Source organism: Planococcus citri, chromosome 1 (genome assembly GCF_950023065.1).
Source record: "Planococcus citri chromosome 1, ihPlaCitr1.1, whole genome shotgun sequence".
Classification (NCBI taxonomy): domain Eukaryota; kingdom Metazoa; phylum Arthropoda; class Insecta; order Hemiptera; family Pseudococcidae; genus Planococcus; species Planococcus citri.
The window spans coordinates 24196086-24221492 of NC_088677.1; the positions used below are offsets into that span (position 1 = coordinate 24196086).

At 33.8% G+C, this 25407-nt stretch overlaps 2 protein-coding genes across 3 annotated transcripts in view; one reads left to right on the plus strand and one right to left on the minus strand.

Annotated features, from left to right (window-relative positions):
- The window catches only part of Oct-TyrR (Octopamine-Tyramine receptor), a 769263-nt gene that overhangs the window by 58387 nt on the left and 685469 nt on the right, over positions 1-25407 (plus strand). The window lies entirely within an intron of this gene.
- On the minus strand, positions 1395-23128 carry LanB1 (laminin subunit beta-1). Its single transcript, XM_065370683.1, has 31 exons — positions 22968-23128; positions 21679-21781; positions 18149-18273; positions 17915-18042; positions 17612-17780; positions 14413-14541; positions 14188-14340; positions 13788-14019; positions 13523-13711; positions 13042-13438; positions 12843-12951; positions 12598-12762; positions 12400-12523; positions 9420-9550; positions 9140-9332; positions 8906-9049; positions 8580-8811; positions 8338-8501; positions 8045-8269; positions 7760-7959; positions 7583-7679; positions 4835-5026; positions 4574-4754; positions 4272-4453; positions 3956-4191; positions 3700-3882; positions 3431-3619; positions 3189-3352; positions 2969-3110; positions 2557-2890; positions 1395-2376 (listed from the first exon to the last, which is right to left on the minus strand). Exons 2-31 carry the CDS (start codon positions 21737-21739, stop codon positions 2240-2242), a joined length of 5307 nt encoding a protein of 1768 aa, XP_065226755.1. The 5' UTR covers positions 21740-21781; positions 22968-23128; the 3' UTR covers positions 1395-2239.

Genomic DNA, 25407 nt, shown 5'->3' on the forward strand with positions numbered 1-25407 from the left:
ATAATCTATAGAGGTGGGGTATGTATAGTATACAGACGACCTTGAGGAGCCATATTGGGGGTGTCAATGACCTTAAGATGCTAATCAGCCGATTTCGGGAAGCTAGACAGATAGGTCAGTGACTTTGAAGGTCCAGACACACTGGTCAATGACCTTGAGAGGCTATCTAGACATTCAGGCATATATGTAGTTAGACAGATCAATGACCTTAAGAGGCCAGATATGAATCCAGACAACCTCGACAGTTTAGAAAAATGGGTCAATGACCTTGAGAGGAAATTCAGGCAGGCGACGCTGGTCAGTCAGACAGGTAGCTAAGGCAACTAGCCACATAGGCAGAAAGATCGATGACCTTAAAGAGGCCAGATTGATATGAATTCAGATAACATTGAGATTTCAGAAAAACGGGTCAATGACCTTAATAGGTCATGCAGGCATGCAGGCAGGCACTCAAACATTCTCAAGAGACCTGACAGGCAGACAGACAACAATGAGGGACTACAGAAATAGGCCAAGTGACTCTTAAGAGGTCAGTCAGAAGGGTCAATGACCTTGTAAGGTCATACAGGTGGAGATACGACCTTGGAAAGCTATGCTAACGCGACAATCACCTTACGAGGCCAGACATATGTATCGGTCCAATGTCCTTGAGAGCCCAGACAAACGGGTCAATGACCTTATGCGGCCAGACATGTATACAGACGACCTTGGGGAGCCATACCAACCGGGTGAAGGACCTTAAGAGGCCAGACAGGAATATAGACAGTCTTGATAGACCAGATAGATTGGTCAATGACATTAAGAGTCCAGACCAGATCTCAATGAAGGTCAGATTATAATGAAACTGTTTCACAGAGGAGAAAAACTGCAGTTTTAAAACCATATTTTTCCAGTACCTGGCCAAAACATGACCTGGTAATTTACCCGGAAAATTACCTGTAATTCATTCTTCATTTCGAACATGATTAATCACATAAATGGGTTCGAAAATCGTAGATGAATCAATTTTTAGGATTTGATTAATCGATTTTTGATCCGGATGTCCACTTTTGAGGCTTGCACTGAGTTTTCATTTATATCACGATTGATCATGTGGAATCAAATATCGCAAATGAATCGATTTTTTATGATTCGATTACCTAATAGATTTTTTTATCAGGATATCCATCTATTCTTTTTTTCACCCCTATGAAAAAAATACCAAATTCAGAATCTACATCTTCAAAACCTATAATTTATCTGACCAGAATTGCAATCAATTTTCGTAAAATAATTTCGAGATTTAAAATATTAAGTTTTAGCCATTTGGGAGGGAGAGTGACGTCTTGTGGATCTCTTTTATATTCATCATTCTAACATGTATTATCAGTACTTATCTAATAAACCTTTAAGAATTTCCGAACAAGTTATTTATTTGGCGTGAAAATATAAAAATTTCTCTTCTACATAATATTTGGTCGAAAGTTAACATTTTATTATACAAAAACACGTAATAATATGGCACTTAAAACAATTAGGTATTTATGGCTAATGTAGCAATCTTCCATACCTATAGACAAAAATCCAAAATGAATACATAGGAACAAACACATTTTTAACACTAATATGACTAAAGAAGAATTACGTGAATATAACAAAAATAATTATCATGTTTAAACATTTGGTTTAGATAAATAAATTAATTGGGAGAGAAAGAAAAAAAAACTAAAATTAATATTTACCTACGTACTTACATTTTTTTTGTTCCTTTAACATCACAAATGTGTACTTCTACGTCAAAAGGGCCCATTTGGTCGGTGCCGAGAAGGGTGTAGATTTTATTTTTCAAAAATCGGTACAATCTTCCAAAGTTCTCCAATTGATTTAAATGGCGCGCGAACGTGAAGCTTTCATGGACAGCTTCACACTCAAACACTGTTGGAATCCACCGGAGAACATTGGAAGCTTATTTTGATTTTTGAAAAATAAAATCTATACCCTTCTCGGCACCGACCGAATGGGCCCTTTTGACATAGAAGTACACAAATAATGTCTTATGCTCTGACTTAGATTAGATGATTTTTTTTCTTCAAAATTGTAAAAATTCCAACAGCCCCATTTAATTGGGTTAGGAACATTTTTTGTTAGTTTTCAATTTGATGGCAGTGTTTTACCAAAAAAAATGTATGCCAATGAGCCAGTTGTGATGTCCTAGCATAAAACAGATAATTTTTACACGTCACGTTGTTTCCAAAAAGGTTTACTGACACACTTGGTAATTTTCTGATTTGGCTTTAATTTCGTCGAAATTAGTTTGCATTTTCTTCGTCAGTTCCTTAATTTTATTGGTTATGCTGTCTAATTCTTTGTCATGGTTTTTAAACTGCTCCTCAAAATCTGCAAAAAAAAAAAGAAATTGCAAAATTAGTATTGAAAATGTATACAGGGTGTCTCTAAACTGTTATCGAACGATGATTTTCTCTAATTAAATTCTTAAAAATCACTCGATAACAGCTTTGACTGAGGACAGCCATTGGACACTTGCACAAAATAGGTACCCATTTCATTCAAACTCACCAGTCAATTCCTTTATCTTATTCGTCGTATTCAACGATAGCTGACTAGCCCTGTTCAGTAACAATTGCGCATTTTTATGAGCATCCGTCGAATTCATCGCTTTCTTCTCCAATTCGGCCGCAATCTGCTTGTAATCTGCGGTCAAATTTTGAGATTTCTTCTGCGTATCGTCCACATCGGCGATGACCGCCTTTAACTCATCTTCGACTGTCATAGCATCGGCATTATTTTTCAAGAACTCGGTTTGCAGAGTTTTGAAGCTTTCTTCCAATTTTAAGAACTCTTCGACGGTTTCATTTATGGTTTGTTGAGCTTTGGCACTCTGATTTGAGATCTATAAGATGGCAACATTTTTTTATTAGTACACGAGAGGGAAAAAAGAACTGAATATTTTGGTGAACTAAGAACTCACTTCAGTTAAATCTTTTCTAGCCGTGTCAATATTTTCAGTAGCACTTGCAATCGCTGCTTCGGCTTTTTTCTGCGATTCTTCAGCTTGCGACAAAACTGTGACTACTTTTTCCGTCGTGTTCAAAATTGTATCGGCTTTATTTCTTCGTATTTGAAAAATTTTCGCATTAAAAATAAATTAGATGGGCTTAAGCGTTTAATTTATTCGCGTAATTACTCACTTGGCTAACTCAGCTTGTTGCTTGTGTAGTCTGGCTCTAATCAAATCTTGTTCGGTTTCTTTTATAATTGCTTCTATGTTTGTAAGAGATGATACGGTTTCGTTGATTTTCTGAGCCAACTCGGTTATTTTTTCAGGCTGCAGTTTGATTGTCTTGTTCATAGTCTGTACAAAAAGATAAAATTAATCCAAAATCATCAACTTTATTAGGATGAAAATTGAAAAGCATAGGGAGATACTTACTTCTTCAGCTGTTGTTCTCACATTCGCCAAAGTCGTACCTGAAGAATTGACAAATTTTTGCAGTTCTTTAATCACCATCTGGGTTTTATTACGAGCGATTTCAGATTCGTTTTTAGCCATTTCAGCACTTTTCAGGGCATCTTGAGTAGAACTATAGGCATTTTTAGCTTCGGCTCGAGCTTGATTGATCTGTAATATTTAACCATCATGTCAATAGATACTTATTTTATCCCGCTGAATGATGGAGTTATATTTTCAGGTGAACGTACCGATCTGTAGAGTTCATTAACCTTGGCCTCTTTTTCTTGAACCAGTTTGGCTGCGTCTTGAGAAAATTTCACTGTATTTTCAGCTTTCGTCAGAGATCCATTTTCACACGAAAGACCTCCGCAACTACCGCAGCCTGCTCCACCACACACATTATCGCAAGGATTACCTCCTTTGTCGCAAACCTAAATTTATATTTTTGTTATTAATTTATGCAAAGTGATCAAAACAGAAATTTCACCAAAAAAATTTTATAACCTTTAGATTCAAATCTGGTATTAGTGATTCCAAATCGTTGACATTTTTCGTGAGTTCGACCAATTTTTTCTCATCGTCGTCTAAAATACCGCTGTATTGTAAATTATGTTTACGGATTACTCCGTCAGTCCTTTGGCATGATTTATCAGCATTGCTGACTGTTACTTCGGTTTGAGCGTTTTTCTGTTTGACTGCCAATGTCTTATTGTAGGCTTGTTTGGTCAAGTTCAAGGCACCTAGATTCATAATTTCAAGGTTATACTTAGGTATTCATAAGTTGAATTTTTTTTATACATTGAGAAATATTTTTAAGCACCTTCGACGTTTCCTTCTTGTAATTTAGTGGCGTTTTCTTTCAGACCTTGGGTGGTTACATTTAAATTATCAGCTTTCTTTTGCAGGTCGGCTAAAGCTAGTAAAGATATAGTAATCCTCTGGGTGATGTTTTCGGCTTGAGAGCTGACGTTGTTCATTAGCTCTGGAGGTGTTATACCAGCTCTGTAAAGAAAACAAAAAATTAGGAATTTTCAATGTCATGTTATAGACAGAGATGGTGGAGAAGGGAGGGAAATGTTTGCAGGTAATTCTTTTCCAAATCCATTTAGACGAATCAATCACCTGATATCGTTAATCAAAGTATCCAATTCTTGTAACTGCAGATGACTAGCAGTGGTATTCTGCAGCAGAAGTTTAACGTCAGCCAATTTCTTCTCCATGGTTTCAAATTCCTTAACGTACGATCCAGTGGCGCCAGTTTTCATGATTTCTACAGCTTTATCGATCACCTTTTTGGTTTGATCTGCGAATAAATAAAGGAACCGTGAATTTAAATTATTAGTAGGTATATCAAGTCGAAACGAGTGTTTGACGAATACAAACCTTTCAAATCTTTCAAAATCAGATCCCAGTTATCGAAACATTCGCCACAAGGACTGCATCTGGGTGATTCGCCCAAGAATCCTCGAGCACATCGATCACATTTATCACCACCTATGCCCAAGACGCAAACGCAATGGCCGTTTGTTCGATTACACTGCATGGTCGCTGCCCCTTCAGGATTACAATTGCAAGCTGCAATGCAAAAAAAATAATAATAACAAATGTCAATGTCAAAGTTAACAGTTACATAACAAAAATTACCAATAATTTACTAAAAATTTATCGAAATCAGAATCTATTAAAATAGGAAGCTTTTTGCACCAGGATGGGTCAATTTTGCCGAAAGAGCCGAAATTAGTCAAATTTTAGGAAATTTTGATAAGTAGACTGGGATTTTTTGATGATTTTGGCAAAAAAATGTAGGACCACATTTTTTGGAAATTTTAGCAAAAAAGTGAAATTTTTGGAAATTTTGACTGAAAAAAAGTAGCCTACTTAGTGATGGAAAAAAGTTGGATTCCCGGCAATTTTGGCTGGAAGAAAAAAATTTTGGTTAGTAGCCAAAAATTGAGATTTTTGACAATTTTTGCACAAAAAAAATGCTTTTACCGACTTTTTTTTAGTAATTTTGGCGGGAAAAATTATTTTTGTGATAACTTCTTCAAAAAAAGTAACTTTTTTTTGGAACAGGATGTCTGAAAATTTCGTCAAAAAAATTGTTTTTTGGTAACCAGGGCAAGAAGTTGGGTCTTTCAGAGATTTTTGGAAAAAATTGTGGGTAACCTTGTCCAAGAATGAAGTAAGTGGGTCTACATATTTTATTTAGACAACGTCGACAGAAAAGCGATATATTTTTTAGACAATTTTGGGCAAAAAGTACGGTTTATTTATAATTTTTTTTGATAATCGTACAAAAAAGCAGTACTTTTTTTGAACAGTGACGAAGAAGTTGGATTTTCTGTGATTTTTGGCAATTTGAGTAGAAAAATAATTTTGGAAAAAAAAGTAAAACTTTCCAGTAGTTTTCATCATTAAAGTACCTACCTAAGATTTTCAGGAATTTTGACAAAACAGGAGGTAAGTATGGCTAAAAAGTGAGATTTTTTGGCAATTTCGGATAAAAAAATGATTTTTAGACACTTATGGCAAAAAAAAATGATTTTTTGATAATTTTATAAAAAAAAATATTTTTTGGAAGAGAAGGAGGAGGGGGTGGGGTAACTTTGCAGCATCCCTTTTTTGAAAATATTAGTAAAATGAAATTTTTAGGAATTTTGACAAAAAGCAAATGGCTTTAAAAATGAGATTTTTTGGCATTCTTGGCAAACAAGTGAGTTTTTTTTTACAATTTTGATAAAATAAGCAGCATTTTTTTCGACAGAAAAAGAGGATTCTCTTCAAAAATCTGTCAAAAAAGCATGACTTTTTTTTGGAAATTTCAGCGGAAAGAAAATAGGATTTCTGTTTGATGACGCTGGTAAAAAAAAAAGTGGAATTTGTAGACTTCATTGCAGGGCAATATTTTTGAAGTATTTTGGCAAAAAAGCAAAATTCTTCGTCAGTTTTTACAAGTGTGAAATTTTTGGAAATTTTGGGCAAAAAAAAGGAGTGTTGAAGAATTTTTGGCTGAAAAAAAAGTATAATTTTTTGACAATTTTTCTAATAACATCTTTTTTTCATTAAAAAAAATGGCAAGTGGCCAAAATGGACTTTCTGATAATTCTGAGAAAAAAGTTTGCAAAAGAGAGTATGAAGATTTTTGGCAGGAACTCTTGAACAATATTGTTGTCTTGTAAGATTTTTTGAGAATTTTGGCCAAAATGAGCTATTTTGGTAATTATAACAAAAAATGGGATTTTTAGACAGGCAATTTTTTTGAAAAATTCTGTGCAATTTGGGCGAAAAAAACTACAGAATATTTTGGCAATTTTTTTGTAATGTTTTGCAAAAAATAGGATTTTTAGACAACTTGGGGCGAGAAAGTACAGCGTTTTGGCAGTTTTTTCAGAAAGTGGAATTTTGACAATTTCTGCAGAGTGGATTTTTTTGGCGATTTTGACAAGATAATTGAGACAATTTAATGCCTTTTTTTTCAAATTCTTGAAGTATAAATTTGATAATTTGATTCCTAAAAGTCTATAAACTCAGCAGAATTTTGTTATCATTGTTTTAAAAATTCTTCAAGTATACGTCTTATAGTCAATTTTTTCAATATTCGATTCGAAATTTAAGATGTTTGGCAGGAACTCTTGAACAATATTGTTCTCTTGTAGGATTTTTTGAGAATTTTGGCCAAAATGAGCTTTTTTGGTAATTATGACAAAAAGTTGGATTATTAGACAGGCAAATTTTCTTGAAAAGTTCTGTGTAATTTTGGGCAAAAAAAATACAGAGTATTTTGACAATTTTTTTTGTAAAGTTTTGCAAAAAACTGGATTTTTAGACAACTTGGGACGAGAAAGTACAGCGTTTTGACAATTTTTTCAGAAAGTGGAATTTTTGACAACTTCTGCAAAGAATGGATTTTTTTGATGATTTTTTCAAAAAAAATACATTTTTTGGCTATTTTGACAAAATAATTGAGACAATTCAATGCTTTTTTTTCAAATTCCAAAATATAAATTTGATAATTTGATTCTTAAATTTGTTATCATAGTTTTAAAAATTCTCTAAGCATACTGAGTCAATTTTTTCAATATTCGATTTGAAATTTAACCCGGTAAAGATGATATGCAGAAAATCACTTACGATAGCATTCGACATTCGGGTTACCCCAGAAATTAGCTTGACACTGGTCACATCTTCGGCCACCGAAACCATCTTTACATTCGCACTGCCCGTCGTACTGAAAAAAGAAAAAATACCGATTAGAAAATCCTTATCTATTCGTAGAATAAATAAAATAATAAGTTGAACTTTGCTCACCTGGTTACATTGTTCAGACTTTGATCCAATAGGATCGCAGGCGCAAGCCTCGCAACCTTCTCCGCTGGCGATCTTCCAATGATTTTTGATACATTCGTCGCACCTTAATCCGGTCACATTAGGTAAACAGGGACACTGGCCGGTGAATTTATCGCAAGGGCCTTGTTTCCTGTCAGTTCCAAGGAGGTCACAAACGCATTCTAAACAATAATCCGCAGATTAGTATTATTCCTTTCGAATGAGTTTTAAAGAGCAATGAGGGGGGGGAGGAGTTGCAAATCGTACCGGCACACTGTTGATGTAAAGCATCTCCAAAGAATCCAGCTCGACAAAATTCGCAATTGAATCCTTCGGTGTTGTATAAACATTGGAGACATTTTCCGGTATTCGGGTCACAATTACCCGGTCTGAGGGTATCTACGTTATTGCTGCAATTACAAGCTTGGCATTTTCCTCCAACTATGTCAGGATTTCCGTAGTAATTTTCGGCACATCTTTCACATTTTGAGCCTGAGATGAGAAAAAATGGTTATAGCAAATCATCGATGCAACGAAATATCACGATTTTGAAATTTTACCAGTGTATCCGGTGTCACAATCGCAAATAACGTCCTGATTTCTAGAATCTAGAGCACAACGTTGAGCGTACGTGTGACCAGTTTCAACAGTGCCTGGACAAGGGCACAGACGACATGGGATATCGATACCGATTCTAGGATCTCCATAGAATCCTTCTTTACATCTGGAATCGAATCAGGTCAAGTTACAAAAACCATCTCATCTACGATAACGAAATAATATAATTTCACGAGACGCCTACTTATCACAGTAATGTCCTTCGGTGGAATTCCTGCATTCGATACAAGCTCCAGATCGAGGCTCACAAATATCTGCGTGACCGTGACAGATACATTTTTGACAATTTGGGTAATTCCACGAACCTGGTTGACACTGGTCGCAACTTCGACCGTAGGTTTGCTGACGACATTTACACTGACCACTGTACACGTCGCAGAAGTTATCCAATGATCCGATACTATTACAGTCGCAGGCTGGAAAAGAGTAAAATCGTAAAATAGCAGATCAATTTACCTATACTTGGGTAGGTATGATGGGAAATGATTTTCATCGCTATATAGTATTTACCTTTACATCCTTCCGGACCGAATCCATAAGTACCAGGAGCACATTTATCGCATTGACGTCCTACTACATTCGATTTACATGGGCAGTATCCTCCAATGTCAGAACATATGGAACTTTGTGATCCGGTCGAATCGCATTTACAAGCTTTAAAAGGGATTCAGAATCACTTTACTATGTCGAAATACTCATTGAAAAAAAAATACTCGAATACTGGAAAATGGTTTAAGTACTTACGATATCCGGATCCATAAACGTACGAGCCAATACTGTAATGATATCCTCGACAAATATCAGACATATTGGTTTTCACAACTGGATACACGTAGTCATCGCATCGATTAGCTTTGTATTCGTATAATCTTCGCTCTCCTGCTGGGTCTGCTTTATTCATAAATGGTATGCTTTCGATATGAGGAACGAGTACAATCTGCAATCAGATTTTGAATCAGTGATGTTCAATTTTCATCATTTATACATGATGAGGAATTAATTATTTGGTAACTTTGAAACCTACCGAGTCTATTTGAATATAGGCAGTGGGCCCATTTGCATTAGGATCACCAGTTCGAAAAACATCCACTCGAACAGTGTAATTTTTACCCTTTTCCAAGCAGAAAGGTGGATCGACCTTGGCGTATAGTTCAGCTGTAAAATAAATTAAAATTTTTTAAAAAAGTTTCCATTCAATGTTGAAGATAGGTATGTATTAATTAGGAAGGCTTATCCTTTAGGTCATTTTATGTGAACTCGATGCGTTTTTCAACCACATGCCTTTCGGTTTTGATGACATGTTCTTTGCAATACCTATGCCCCCCTCACCAGTAACCAAGAAAAGCATAGTTGATTTGCCCTCATTGAAGGAAAGTTACCTACAGAATATTATAACTTGTGATTTATCAAAATTACCAGTTTTCTACCAAAACTATCAGTTATTTACCCGAAAGTCCCACCTCACTGACAAAAATTACCAATTGTTGAGAAAAATTATCATGGCAATCTATGCATTAACAAATTTCTGAGCAATTAACCAAAAAAAATTACTGGTAATTTACCAAAAAAATACTAGTAATTTACAAAAAAAAACTATATTAGTAATTTGCCAAAAAAAATGCAGTCATCATTTACTCCTTCTCTCCTAAAAGAAATGTAATTTACCAAAAATAACTAGAAATTTACCAAATAGTAATTTATCAAAAAAATACTAGTAATTTACCAATAAAAAATTACTAGTAATTAACCAAAAAATAATGTTAGTAATTAACCCTCCCTCTTTCCCAGGCTCCCTGTCAAAAAAATATCAGTAATTTACCAAAAAAAAAATTACCAGTTATTTACCAAAAAATTACCGGTAATTTACCAAAAATCACCAGTTATTTACCAAAAAAATTACCAGTGATTTACCAAAAAATAGCAGTAATTTACCAAGAAAATTACCACTTACCAATAATTTATCAAAAAAATACTGGTAATTTACCAACAAAAAATTACTAGTAATTGATCAAAAAAAATGTTAGTAATTAACCCTTGTCTTCCTCTTTCTTTCCCCCCTCTCTCCCTTCCTGTCAAAAAAATTAAATTTAAAATTACCAGTAAGTAATTTACGTAAAAAAGTTACCAGTAATTTACCAAAAAAATTACCAGTCCAGTAGGTAAGTAATTTACCAAAAAAGTTACCAGTAATTACCAAAAAAATCACCAGTAATTTTCCAAAAAAAAAATATGAGTAATTTTCCAAAAAAATTTACTATCTAGTAATTTACCCCAAAAAAATAATGATTAATCATTAACCAAAAAAAATGACTAGTAATTTACCAAAAAGACTCAACCAGACACTGGTTCTAAAATTGACCTTCCAATCATCTTTGATGCAATCAATTACTTTTTATAATCGAAATCGAAAAATGAAAAAATTGTTTTTTGAATGATCGCTTTCTGGAAAGAAGATCAAGAGATCAGTTTTAAATTTTGATCAATTTAAAACAAACAATTGTAGGCTACTAATTTCGAGCATGATTGATCATAAAATCGATATTCGGAAATGAATCGATTTTTTGGAGTTCGATTGATCGATTATCGATCATAATCGATTTCTGATCAAGAAGACAATGGGTAGAGTTGATTTTCCAGTTTCGAATACGATCGATCAAATGAAATCGCAAATAAGTATGTAAATCGATTTTTCGGGGTTCCATTTGTCGATTTTCAATTGTTTTCGATTTTTGAAGGTAAATTGATTTTTCATTTTAGCCATGATCGGTTGCATCGAAATCGAATCGAACATTGCAAAAAAATCGATTTCTGGGGTTCGACCGATTGATTTTTAATGAAAGTATAATTTTTCAGGCTAAAATTGATTTTTCATTTTAAAAATTACCGATCATATGGAGTCGAAAATTGCAAACGAACCAATTTTCAGTTTTCTGAGTTCGAATATCTAATTGATTTTCGTCCTTCGATTGCTCGTGAACAGTGCTTTAGGCTAGAAGGATTTCTTATCTCGAATAATAATCGATACCTGGGTAATATGGAATTGAAAATAGCGAGTACCTGAGTTGATTTTTGGTGGGTTCAAGTACCTAATGAAAAATTTCGATCACAATCGATTTCTAGTATTGTAAGGTCCAGTTCCTAATCCCCTCACTGTCTACAGATCATGCATTTCAATTTTACATTTCGAAAATATATGCCTCATTAGTTTATACCTAGATAAAGATAAATGGCCAAAATCCCCTCATATGGGAGTGATTAGTGATGAATTCAAACTTTTAAACAGTCGACTGATCTCTCCCCTCGTCCATCATGCAACGATTTGTGGATTAATTTTCATGAAATTCGCCGCTGAAGACGCGTGACGTTTGAAAAAATTTGACATCCCTCCCTTTCCCCTCTTTGAATGAGCAAAGTGTTGCAGTAAGTAGGTATAGTGGAAATGAACTGTGAACTAATCAATATTATTGTTTCTTTTGTTTCAGGTGAGTACCATTAGAAATTGTATTCAAGTCTGAGCAAGAGTAAGTAAGCCATTCTTAGACTAATGTAACAAATTTGGATTAATTGACGCTCTATGTTTACCAAAAAATTTTTGGACATAAAGAGTCAGTCTTAACAATATGTGAGAAATTATTGATTTTTTCAAAGTGTTTGAAAGTTTTACAATTTTTTCCAAGTTCTCAAAAATCAATGCAAGAAATCGATGATTTTTTTTTCAAAAATTTCAAAAGTTTGACATTTTGTTGAGAATTTAGGATACCTATGGATACATTCTGAATACCTACCGCAAATTGTTCAAATTTTTGATAGGTACTTTTAGAAGTGAGATTTAATGTCAAAGACTCATCAGACTTGATAAGTATCTACCAGCTACCTAGTATTTAAAAAGCTACTAAGCTACTTCAGCTAAAAGTGTTTTTTTTTCAAAATTGAAGTCGATGCTCTGAAATTAAAACCCTGATCGAGTTCACATCGAATAAGCCAGTTATAAAAATTATACGTACTCGCAAGCAGGTAAACATCTCGAGTATCGCCTTGTCGTAATTTATCTCCGCCACAATATCCGTTCTGATCAACGTCCTCAGGTCTTATGAGAATCACACGAGCTCTATCCCAATTATAAGGACTCTGAAATTAAAAATCGATGATTTTTAGAACCCCATTTTTACAAACTGTAACTTGAATATTGATAAGGTACGAACCGTTGGTTCATATCGAACGATAATATTATAGTCCAAATTCTCTCTGACGTTATCAACTGGGAATTCTAACGTTGAAGGTGGATACACGCGAGCGAATCCTGGTCCAGTCCAAGTTGTATCTTGACCGGGTGGGTTCTGAGGTCGGATATCAAGTGTGCACGAAGACTGTGAAAAAAATTGGGAATTTGCATTAATTCATCGAATTGCTCACCAATACTCGCTCTTAATCCTTTTTTAAAACTTACTCCTGCGCATTTAATCAGTTCAGCCTCGATGATATTGTAATCCAAAGAAGGAATAAAATGCTGTTCTTTTGGCATATCACATCTGCGTCCAGTGATATTGTTACGACACCTGGAAAACCACCAACCATAATATAAAATCTCCCAATTTAACTATACCTATAATATGGTTCAAGTTGCCCAAAATTTTAATTTTTCTTACGGGCACTGTCCAGTAAACATGTCACATTCGTTATGCAGGGATCCTCCTTTATCGCAGTCACAAGGTTGGCAACCATCTGGAGTATCTCCTAGTCCCCAATGCTCCCTAATGCACCGATTACAATCACGTCCCTCGACATTTCGTTTACACCAACACTCTCCGTTATTCTTGTTGCATCCATCGTGGCTAATTATTCCGTGAATGTTGCACGAACATGACTGACATCCTTCGGGATTGTTCTCGGTGAAATTCCAGAATCCATTTTTGCAAGTATCGCACCGTCTCCCTTCGACGTTCCTTTTGCAGTGGCATCGACCTGATTCCAGGTTATTGGCAGGGTCAGTTCTCGAGTCGCAGATTCCGTCATCTAACGAACCAGCTGGATCGCAGTCGCAAGCTGAAAGAGGCGATTATGAGAAGCATTTTGAGCATTATCAAAATCAAAATCAAAACTATTCGCGTGAAATGCATCTTGACTTACGTATGCAGATCTCCGGGTCATTGAACTCTTTGGTAGGGTCTTGGTAGAAGAAATGTTTACATTGTTCGCAATTTTTGCCCATCGTATTGTGCATGCAATTATCGCACATACCGCCGGAAACTCTGCCCGTTGACTCGAATATCTTGTGATCGAAATGGCAACTCGTGGCATGTTCGTTACAATTACATTCTAGAAAAGTTCAAGGAATTTATTATGAGAAATGGAAAAGCTGACAGCTTTGAAGGAAATATTCATCAGAACGTACTTTTACACGCATTTGTTTGTTTCCCAATAGCCGGAGCCCACTCCAGATCGTTGTACAAATCTTCACATTTCTCACAATTCAATCCCTTCGTGTTATGGGTACATTCGCATTTGCCATGTACCATATTTGGCTTGGATTCAACTCCATCTTGGGGAACGCAACGATTAGCGTGTCCGTAACACGAGCACGATCCACCAACTACCATTTCCCAAATTGCGTAATAGTATTTTTCCTGCAACAAAAACCAATCAGTTTAGTTGGTTTGGCAACGTCGCAATCGTGTTTGAAAATGTAATTTCGAATTTTCGAAATAGGTAGGCACACTTCAGGGAAAATAATAAATGTAAAATATTCTACAATGTCGACAACATTACAGTGAAAAAAATTTAGTTCAATTTACCTGAATATCGACCCGATTATCCAATAAATCATCACCCAACGTATGCAACTTGGTGAAATTGATTCTCAAATTCGTTATTTTGACTAAATTCTGAATATCGTCGGAGTAAGGATCGATATCATCCAAGGTTGAAGGCAGGATTCTCAGAATTACCTATCAAAAAATACGATTTCAATAACACAGTGTTGCCAATTGTACGAAAAATTGGCCGAATTCCAATCTAACCTCTCCATTGGTGAAAGGAGTAACAGATGAATAGTGCATATCACAATACGGAACAGTCAGATTATTCTGAGGTGTATCAGGAACGTACTTGAAAAACTTGCCGCAATCTGAGGCGAAATACCTGTACACCTGTACATGTGCAAATTCATATCATATTAGTAACATTGGCAACGTCGCATCGTTTCGTAATTCGTATTATGCGGGCAAGGGAGCGAAGTTACTTTTCAAGTGAGGTTTGTTTTTCACTTCCGGGTCATTTTTTTTTAGAAAAAATCCTAGTTTCACTCATTCAGAGAATTGAATTTTTAATCTTTTATGATGTAAACCCTTCAACGTTCCCTATTTTGGAACACTCTGTAGGCTGAATTAAGGGGTTTACAACTAAAATGACAAAATTAAAAGATGTGGAGAATTGAAAAAAAAAACATAGTTAACAATTTTCATATAATTTTGATGCATTATTGTTGCATTTTGTCTGAATTTCATACTTAACATACTTTTATGCGTAATATTTTTCAAACCAGCTTGTACAAAAAATTTCGAGGAATTTTCTCAATTTACTTATTCAACATTTCTCAACAGAGCAAACAATCAAGCAATTACCCTGAAAATTTTTTGGAAAATGAGTCTCGGATCTCAACCAATAGTGTCACAACAGTTTGGCTCAGCCATGCCCACTTTTTCTTACTTTTGATTGTGTGTCTTCTTATCCATACTTTTATCTTAATTTTTTTCCAAAATTGCCAAACAGCGTGATTTTTTGTTATAATTGCTTTTAAAAAAATCCACTTGACATGAATTTTTTTGTTTTTTTTTTTTGATAAAATTGCCAAAAAGTTCTGCCTTTTTGACAATTTTCTGCAGAACTGAAATTCTACAATCAATCTCTTCTTCGATGCAGAATTTGATTTTTTTCATGTTTACTGATTTTTTGAAACTTGAAAAATGTGTGCCGGAGTGAACTTCAACTTCCCCTCCCCCCTTAGCGAAATTGAAATTTTTTCCGAAAAATTCATCAATAGAGTCCTACTTTCTTCTACTTACCTATGTATAGAATTTATCTTCTACTATTGTGTGGAAATTGAAAGATTATGACTTGGAATAAATTTTAACTCCCCCCCTCCTTTCTCAAAAAATGAAACACCGCCAGAAGTTTTGCTATTTTGTTGACATTCCAAAAAAGAAGTCCTCTGCTGTGTTCCATATTTCAATTTAGATATTTTATTTTTGTATCTACATAATTTTGAATTTTTCATCATTTTTTTCGCATTCTCACTCTAAATTGAAGCTTGTAACAATTGGAAAAAAAACTTGAAGGTTTTTGAATTTGTCTGTATTTTTTTATCGTTTTTTTTTTAAATTGAAGATAGAAACATTCAGCCTTGAATGAGAAATTCAACCTACCCTCATCTTTCTTTATTAAATTTCAAAAAAAAGGAAGAAAAAACAGAATTGAAAATTGAAAAATTTTGACTTTGATGAAGTTTCACCTCACCCCCTCCCCCTCTTCAAGAATCGTAAAAAATGAAATAATTAATTTCCATTAGTCTTGCTTTTCCCATTTTAAAAATAAAACTTGAATATGAATATTTTTAAAATTCTCTGTATTTTTTTTAGTTTTTTTTTGAAAATCGAAAAATTCAGCCTTGAATGAAGTTCAGCCTACTTTTTTCTTCCTTTATTTCAAAAAAAAAAAAAAAAAAAAAAAACAGCATTGAAAATTGAAAAATTTTGACTTTGATGAAATTAAACTTGAATATTTTTGAATTGGTGTGTATTTTTTTCTAGTGTTTTTTTTTGAAAATTGAAAAATTCAGCTTTGAATGAAGTTTAACCTACCCCCCTTCCTTAATTTCAAAAAAAAAAACAACTGAAAAATTCGAGAAAAGTTTTGATTTACCTACTCCAGTTTTTTTCAACTTTTCCAATCAAGTTCTGAAATTTTCCATTTTTTCTTTTCTTCGTTTCATTATTTTTTTTAGTTCTTTCTAGCATTCTTTTAAAATTGAAAAATGTTAGCTGCGATGAACATTAACCTCTTCCTCTACCTTAAAAAAATTTGAAACCATGCGGAAAATCTTGATTTTTTACTCGAGTTGCAAAAAAAGTCCTGCTGTTTTCCATTTTTTTTTTCAACTCAAACTTTTAAGTTTTCCATTCATTGTCTTCTTCTTTCAGAATTACGAGTTTTTTCAAACTTTTTTTAGTATTATCTGTGAAGATTGAAATTTTTTTTGCTTAGATTAACTTTGATAAAGTTCAACCCCCTCCCCTTTTCTCAACGTCTTAAAAAAATTGAAATCTCTTTCAAAATTTTCCATCAATTCACTTCTTCTTTTAGAATTTTAAATTTTTTTTCTATTTTTTCTGACCATCTTTGAAATTTAGAAAATTTTCATTTGAATAAAGTTTCATATCCTCTCCTCAAAAATTGAAATTCCGGTAGGTATTGGATAAATTTCTTGCTGAAAATAACAACTGTTTTTTTCATCACTGTCTAATTAAACTTGAAAATTTCCCATTCATTTTCTTCCTTTGGAATTTTCTATTTTTTTCATATTTTTTTCTAGTGTTTGAAAATTTTAAAATTTTGGCTTCATTCAAGTTTCATCTCCTCCCCCATCAAAAATTTAAATGTTAAAGAAGAGGTCTGCCAAGTGTTTAACTTTTCCCCGTACTATTTCTTCAATTTGAACTTTGAATTCCAAAATTAAAATTTTTTTGTTCTATTTTTTGTAATTAATTTTTTTTAAATTGAAAAAATGTTGAATCAAATGAATTTAAATCCCCTCCTTCCCTCTACCTCCAACTTTTGAAATAATTTTTCTACTAAACATAATATTGCTTTATTTGCATGTTGTCTTGTTTGTCAGACACATTTTAGGGGCATATGTTTGTTTTAAAAAAAATGCCTGGCTGAAGTAGGTTTGGAAACGTGATTGAAATTATTTTCATTTTTGTTTTCGGTCGATCCTCAATCACGTGAAAACTGATTTTTTTGGCATTTCTCGCGGAAGTACCTAGGTAAATCATTTGAAAATTTCATATTAGAAATTTTTGGAAAGGGGCGAAGGGAGGGTACTATAGATTCTTCAAATCGAATGTCGAAAAATTGCTTTCTTTTTACTCATGTGTAATTTTTAGCTCCAAAAAAGGTCCCTTCGCTCCGCTACCGGTATAAATTATGTCATTTTCATACCTTCCAGGTTTGACCATAATCGTACGATCTTTCCACCAGCAACGCTGCAGGTCTGAATGTTTTAAACCTCATGTATAAATACGTGAAGTAAAACTCAGCCTCGAGATCTAACTGAATCGTGACGTTTTCTACACCATTTTGAGACTGCCACCATGATTGTTTCTTTGTACTAGCGACAAGCAAAAAAAAAAAAAAGAAAAAAATTACAAGTCGTATTCATTACACACGACAATCTCTTTACTCGTAAAAATAGTTCCATATCCCCTTCTACGAGTAGGTAGGTACTATGTGTAGTGTACTTACCTAGGGAACGTTTTAGATACGACATTTTCAATCTTATGAGTAAATCTGTAATCTTTGCTAGTAGGACGGGAATCGCACCAGAAACATTTTTTTTGATCTTCTAAACTGGTAACAATACAGAATTTCTCCTACGAAAAAAAAAAAAAAAAAATACGTAATATTACATCGATGATGTGTCGGTTCGTTCACACGAATTTATCTCATTTCGAGATAATTTTCTAGTTATTTAGTTACTTGGTTCCGAAGTCCACAAGTCGACGAAGCCCATAAGCGATTTTCACGCCCTATTAATAGATTACCCGTACCCGGTAGACATGATCCTTTTTCACAAGTATTCAATTCACGGGCAGCTAATATATCTGAAAGTGTATGAAAAAAATCATTGTTTAATATGCACTCGAAAAGTTCGGTAGGCGTGTAGATGAAAGAAGAGAGACCGGAGTGGAATTTATTTCTCTCGTTCGACTCGACAGGAAGTTTTGATAAGTGTTTGAAAATGAGTAAAAAAAAATCAGAGGAAGTTGGCAGTATTTATCAGCGAATAATAAATATCAACCATAAGACGAAGATAACACGGTTACAATGGGAAATAATAAGTATTGCAGCGGTATAGTTGCGTAGTGAAATGACAAAGTGTGATATTTTCTCGTCTGTACTGAATTAAATATTGAGTTTAGGAAGCTCGAGAGGTTAGTAATGAGTTCTTTCATTTTCTAGTTGAATAGGAGGGAATATTGGATCAATCAGTTCTCAAATTGAAAAATCGAGGGAACTGTTCAGTCTTCTTAGGCCTCCCTCCCCCCCCCCCAAAAAAAGTCAAACGTCCCCAAATAGGTATTATTAGTCTACAGCTAGTCCAAACACCAAAAAGTGCTCTTGAACCCGAAAAGAGTTGGCTTCTTTGAGGGACAAAAAAAGAGTAGGCTTTTCGTTAGTGTACTATATTAGCATTCAAGAAAATGGACATTTCGGATTTTTTGGCAGGCACAATAGGGAGCTGGAGCCTCAAAACCCCCATTTTTCGAAGTTGGCCTGGGACAAATTTTTTTTTTAATTTGGTAGAGGACACTCTCCCGAGTATAGATATATATTTTTTTTGAGTGGGCGCCGGCACAATTGCGTTCCAGAGCTGCACAAAGGCAATTTTTTGCCAATTTTGGCACTTTTTCACATAAAAACGAGTCTGTGGAAACAATACGGCCTTAGGGACAAAAAATACGCACCTACATGATTGCATCCATTCCTCCTACGCTGATAGAAACCAACTTTGTGAAAAACGGCCGGCACAATGACCCGCAGTGAATTTTCAAAGTTACGCATCCGGGCCAGTTCATTAAAAAAAATGGATGTATGACAATTTGACAACGTGACCGTGCGACCTATCAAAGTGGGCTAAAATTTTGCGAGAAAACCGAAAATTTCAATGAAAATTTTCTTTGAGCATTTTATGAAAATTTTGAGCTAAAAAATTGTACGAATCATTTCTCAAGTAGGTACTTTCAGTCTGTTGTAACATGTGACCTGTACAAAATGGTTAAAATTTTTCGAGAAAACTGGAAATTTCAATGGTAATTTTTTTTGAGTGTCTCATGAAAATTTTGAGCTAAAAAAATAGCATGGATCATTTTTCAAGTACATACTAACAGTCTGCTGTAACATGCGACCTATCAAAGTTGGTTAAAATTTCGCGAGAAAACCGAAAATCCCAATGAAAATTTTTTTTGAGCATCTCATGAAAATTTTGAGCTGAAAAATTGTACGAATCATTTCTCAAGTAGGTACTTTCAGTCTGTTGTAACATGTGACCTATACAGAATGGTTAAAATTCTGCGAGAAAACCGAAAATTTCAATGAAAATTTTTTTGAGCGTCTCATGAAAATTTTGAACTAAAAAAATCGCATGGGTCATTTTTCAAGTACATACTATCAGTCTGTTGTAACATGCGAGCTATGCAAATGCGTTTAAATTTTGCGAGAAAATCAAAAATCTCGGTAAAAAATATTTCTTGAACCGTTCATCAAAATTTTGCAGTAAAAAAATTGTATGAATCATTTTTCAAGTATTTTCAGTCTGTTGTAACATGCGACCTATGTGAAAGGGTTGCAATTTAGGGTAAAGTATAAGTAAAGATTTGGATAGATTTTTATAAAAGGCTTATCACAACAATCTTGAGCCTCAAAAATCTTATACATTGTTCAGTATTTTCAATGAAATACCCTCAAGATCGCTTCAGTTTGGTAAACCCAACACAAAACAGACACAATCATTCTCACTATTTATAATGATAGGTACAAAAATAAATGAAAAATTTACAAAAAAAAAAGAAAATCATATACAAATTAATCATATTCTCCTTCTTCTTCAATGCCATCATCATCTTCGGCTCAATCGTCGATGGCATTGACATCGTCATAATGCGACTCATGGGGCTCAAAATTGTTGAGCTGTGCTTTCTATAAATGAAAAAAAAACTATCCAAATTTTTGTATTTCACACGAAATTTTAACCCTTTCATACACTTAGGTCGTTACAACAGTTTGAAAGTACTTCAGAAATGATTCGTACAATTTTTTCAGCTCAAAATTTTCATGAGACACTCAAAAAAATTTTCATTGAAATTTTCGGTGTTCTCGCAAAATTTTAACCATTCTGTATAGGTCACATGTTACAACAGACTGAAAGTACCCACTTGAGAAATAATTCATACAATTTTTTAGCTCAAAATTTTCATGAGATGCTGAAAAAAAAATTTCATTGGGATTTTCGGTTTTCTCGCGAAATTTTAACCAACTTTGATAGGTCGCATGTTACAACAGACTGAAAGTACCTACTTGAGAAATGATTCGTAAAATTTTTTAGCTCAAAATTTTCGCGAGATGCTCAAAAAAAAATTTCATTGGGATTTTCGGTTTTCTCGCGAAATTTTAACCAACTTTGATAGGTCGCATGTTACAGCAGACTGTTAGTATGTACTTGAAAAATGATCCATGCTATTTTTTTAGCTCAAAATTTTCACGAGACACTCAAAAAAAATTTCCCTTGAAATTTCCAGTTTTCTCGAAAAATTTAAACCATTTTGTACAGGTCACATGTTACAACAGACTGAAAGTACCTACTTGAGAAATGATTCGTACAATTTTTTAGCTCAAAATTTTCATAAAATGCTCAAAAAAAATTTTCATTGAGATTTTCGGTTTTCTCGCGAAATTTCAATCCACTTTGATAGGTCGCACGGTCACGTTGTCAAAATGTCATACATCCATTTTTTTTAATGAACTGGCCCGGATGCGTAACTTTGAAAATTCACTGCGGGTCATTGTGCCGGCCGTTTTTCACAAAGTTGGTCTCTATCAGCGTGGGAGGAGTGGATGCAATCATGTAGGTGCGTATTTTTTGTCCCTAAGGCCGTATTGTTTCCACAGACTCGTTTTTATGTGAAAAATTGCCAAAATTGGAAAAAAATTGCCTTTGTGCAGCTCTGGAACGCAATTGTGCCGGCCCCCACTCAAAAAAAAATATATCTATACTCGGGAGGGTGTCCTCTACCACATTAAAAAAAAATTGTTGTCCCCGGCCAACTTCGAAAAATGGGGGTTTTAAGGCTCTAGCTCCGTATTGTGCCTGCCAAAAAATCCGAAATGTCCATTTTCTTGAATGCTAATAGTACACTAACGAAAAGCCTACTCTTTTTTTTGTCCCCAAAAACGGCCCACTCAAATGACACTTTTTCACTCTTGGACTGTAGACTATTATACGTACTCACCTTGACTAGAAAAAAACAGTGTCAGCAGCAGGGCCCACACTCGAAACCAGCGATTCCGCATTTTGCTCGTTTGCTATCTCATTTGAACGTTCATTCAGTATTCCTGGAAACACGAGTCATTAAAAAAATTACAGATTTCGATTCACAAAAATAAATTCTAATGTATCGAGTAATACTTAATTAGAGATTAAATAACGAGCATGACCTTTACATGCGCATACAACTTGCTGTTTAAAATTATCTCCAAGTGCTACAATGTTCTTTGATAAACCCGACGGTTTAAGATTTTTCATGTAGTCGAAGAGAATCTGTATCGAATAGAGCCGTAAATACGAGCTAAAAAAAGACCACGAGTTGTAAGAAATCCCAAAGATACGGAAGGGAGAACTTGGTGAAACACATCTGGTTCCCATATTGCTTTTTCAGTACGTTTACTCTTCGTACAGTACATGACGTAATTAGCCTATTAAAATGTTTTTGAAGTATGGTCAAATTACATGTAGGTTTGAATAATTTTAAAAAATCGATCGAAGTGTAATAATGAGAAAAATTCTAATTAGGAAAAACGAGGGTAAAATAAATCGAATTGAGAAAATCCGAAGAAAGGCATTTTTTTCTTAAAATCGTAGCATCACAAAAGGCAACGACGAAGAGCCTTTTTTCGACATGTGTGATAGATTAGTACACCACAGGAGGGTGAAGATGAAAGAGGCGAACCTGCATATGCTCTCTATCTTTTACTTTGACACTTGTTGCGGATTATCACAGGCCTCTGTGTAAAAAGAAGCAGATAGCGTAATAACAAATGATGCACTTGATCGAATAATCTATTGTGATCATTGTTGTGGCAATTGATAACTGAAACCTCGATATAGAGTCACTTTTATTTTATTTTTTGAATGCACTTTGTCGAGAAAATGATTCATTTTTAATGAAGTTATCTTCACAATGATCGTGAGATGAGCTTATTATAATTTTGTAGCGATGATATCTCATCTTTAGCACTTGGGAAATTTCTACTTCATGGAAAGAAGATTTTTTAAAAAGTAGATAGATGCTGGCTCTCAAATTGATAAGAACACGCGCAGAAATAAGAGTAAACAAAACCAGATACATGGCTTTGAAACTCTATATCAATGATACTCGTATTCTTCTTCCTCTGATAATACAATATCATCTCTTAACTAAAAACCATCGAATTATAGCCCCTTTCGCATGCAACAGTCTTATTGTGATACCTATCGATAGGTAATGCTGATTTATACCTTTAACGAGCAGATGAATCTTACCTTTAAATCGAAAAATTAGTCCTATTTTGGGGCACAAATCTCGACACAAAACACTACACTAGACATCAACAAGTGCACACGACATTCCAGCGCTTCGAACTCCGCATCTCGAATCACAAATACACAACGTAGTAGTAGAACCACCGGTACTGTGATTCTTTCAAACGCTATGCTCGTGAACCGTTTTCTTATTGGTTTAAAACGTAATCTATTATTGGTTCGTGAGAAAGGCGCTGTTTTTAAAATTATCTTGATTGACGCGAACGTATGAACAACCTACAAACAGCAATCATAGGGTGACGATTTGGATACTTGAAACCAGCTTCGATGACTAAAAATTACGATTTGATAAGTAGACAAAAATTCATTACCGATGCATACTTACTTCACCGAGCAATGTAAAATGAAGCATGTATTTTGCTGCATTGGCTGGATTTTTCCGATGTGATTAATAATACAATCATGTACATAATAAAAATATGCTGCCATATGAGTATTTGCCACTGGATTCTTGGCGGGAAACCAATCATAAGGTATACTATGTCTATGTTTGTGACCGAGAAAGGGGAATTTATTTGTTATGAGATAGAGAAAATCAAAATTTGCGAATTGTTTAAGTGTTGCATTTTGACCATTTGATTCATTTGAAAAGAACATTTTGAACTTTCAAATTCGTTTATAAAAAAAATCAAAGGATATTAAAAGGTACTGATTACTGCAAATAAACCGTCGAATAGTTGTCAAAAAAACATCGATGAGACAATATTTCCCTATTTTTTATTTCCCTCTTTCTGTAAAAAACCGTGTGAAGATCCGCTCCCCTCGTCCTCGGTTGAAAATTTGAAACGTCAAAATACACGAAAAAATACAGTTTTTCCTAAAATTGTTCATTTCTACGTCAGAATTTTCTTAAGTAGGTGCCCCTCTTCCTTTTCAAGGAAAAAAAACTTCGTTTGGTCCTCCAAGTCGTATTCTCTCGTCCAGTTCTTAAAAAAGAGTTTCCCAAAGTTGAAAAAAATGAAGATAGGTAGGTAGAGGTACGAGTACATTTGAAAAATGAAACAATTTCTGAAAGGTACCCATTTCTGTGTCAATATTTTTCTGAATACGAGTAACTCATTTTTCAAGGAAAATCTTTCTCAAATTGTTTCTTTACATCAAGCTCCTCTGAGTTGAAAAAAAAACTGAAAAAAAAAATAGATAAATTGAAGTCTGTACAAATTTATTTACTGGGGTGTCAACTCAATGGATTATCTCGTATAAGTAAAATTTGGAACTAAAATCGATACATTACCTACTTATTGACGAAACGATGTTATTGACCTGGAGATCTCGTAATGGAAGTTATTTTCAGCCTTTATTCGTCTCGTTTACATGAAATTTTAAGCATCGTCATGTTGTTTGATTTGAATTCAAAAATTAAAAGGCGTTCAGTTTCATGTCAAATTTTGTTATTGGAAATTTGTCGAACAGGGTTGTCATTTTTTACAGGATCAAAATCTACATAATATTTCAGTTTTATAATTTTTTTTATTTTTCGAACAAATTTTTAATTTTTTTATTTATTTTTTTTTCATTTTATGGGCTTTTAAAAAAATTGGTTGGCACATCCTTTAACATTTTTTTGAATCAATTTTTGGATAAGTTGAAACTTTTCTCCTCGATTAAGCAATAATAGCTTTTTGCTTTCCTTTTCATAAATCATAATTTTTTCTTCAAGTCAAAAAAAAATGAGAGAAACTACACATTTCAAAATGATCGATGAAAACAAAAAATTAAATTCAGGTAAAATTTGACAAAAATATTGCAAAAATTGCATGAAACATTGTTACAATTTTTTTGAAAGCATTAATGGAGCATTCAAATCTCTCTAAATCAACAAAAAAACGACGAAGTTTCAGCAATTGAAATTTCTCCTAAACACAAGTAAAAGCATTAAAAAATGCATATCAACGAAAACGTTTGAAATTTTTGTAAAACTTGGTAAAAGTTGCATGAAAGAATGTTGAACAGATGATAAAATGATATAAAAACACATTTTTTAAAAAAATCATTAAAAATCAATGGAAAGTACCAGAAACTGTGTTGAAATTCATCTAGTGAGATTTGGTAAAATTTGCATGAAAAAGTCTTAAAAACACGATTAAATGATTTGAAAATACAAAAAAAAAGCATTTATATCAGCGAAAATCACTAGAATTTGATAACATTTCAGCAAAATTTGATGATAGATGCACAAACAAATCATCAAAAAATACCGAATAAAATACACAAAATAGAGAGAAAAAATTAATGGAAACCACCAAAAATCGATGAAATTTCTGTAAGATTTAGCAAAAATTGATTAAATGAAAAATACCAAAAATTTATGAAATTTTGGTGATAGACAAAATGCAACAAATACAGTGTAAGTACGTGGACTAAAATTTGTTAAGATGGC

Bases quoted from the DNA above. Each gene is read 5' to 3' on its own strand.
- LanB1 (XM_065370683.1), bottom strand. From the start codon at position 21,739: ATGCGGAATCGCTGGTTTCGAGTGTGGGCCCTGCTGCTGACACTGTTT. The intron at 4,192-4,271 runs GTGCTTAAAAAT...TTATGAATCTAG, and splicing joins ACAAGAAGGAAACGTCGAAG to GTGCCTTGAACTTGACCAAA. The intron at 3,883-3,955 runs GTTATAAAATTT...ATATAAATTTAG, and splicing joins TACCAGATTTGAATCTAAAG to GTTTGCGACAAAGGAGGTAA.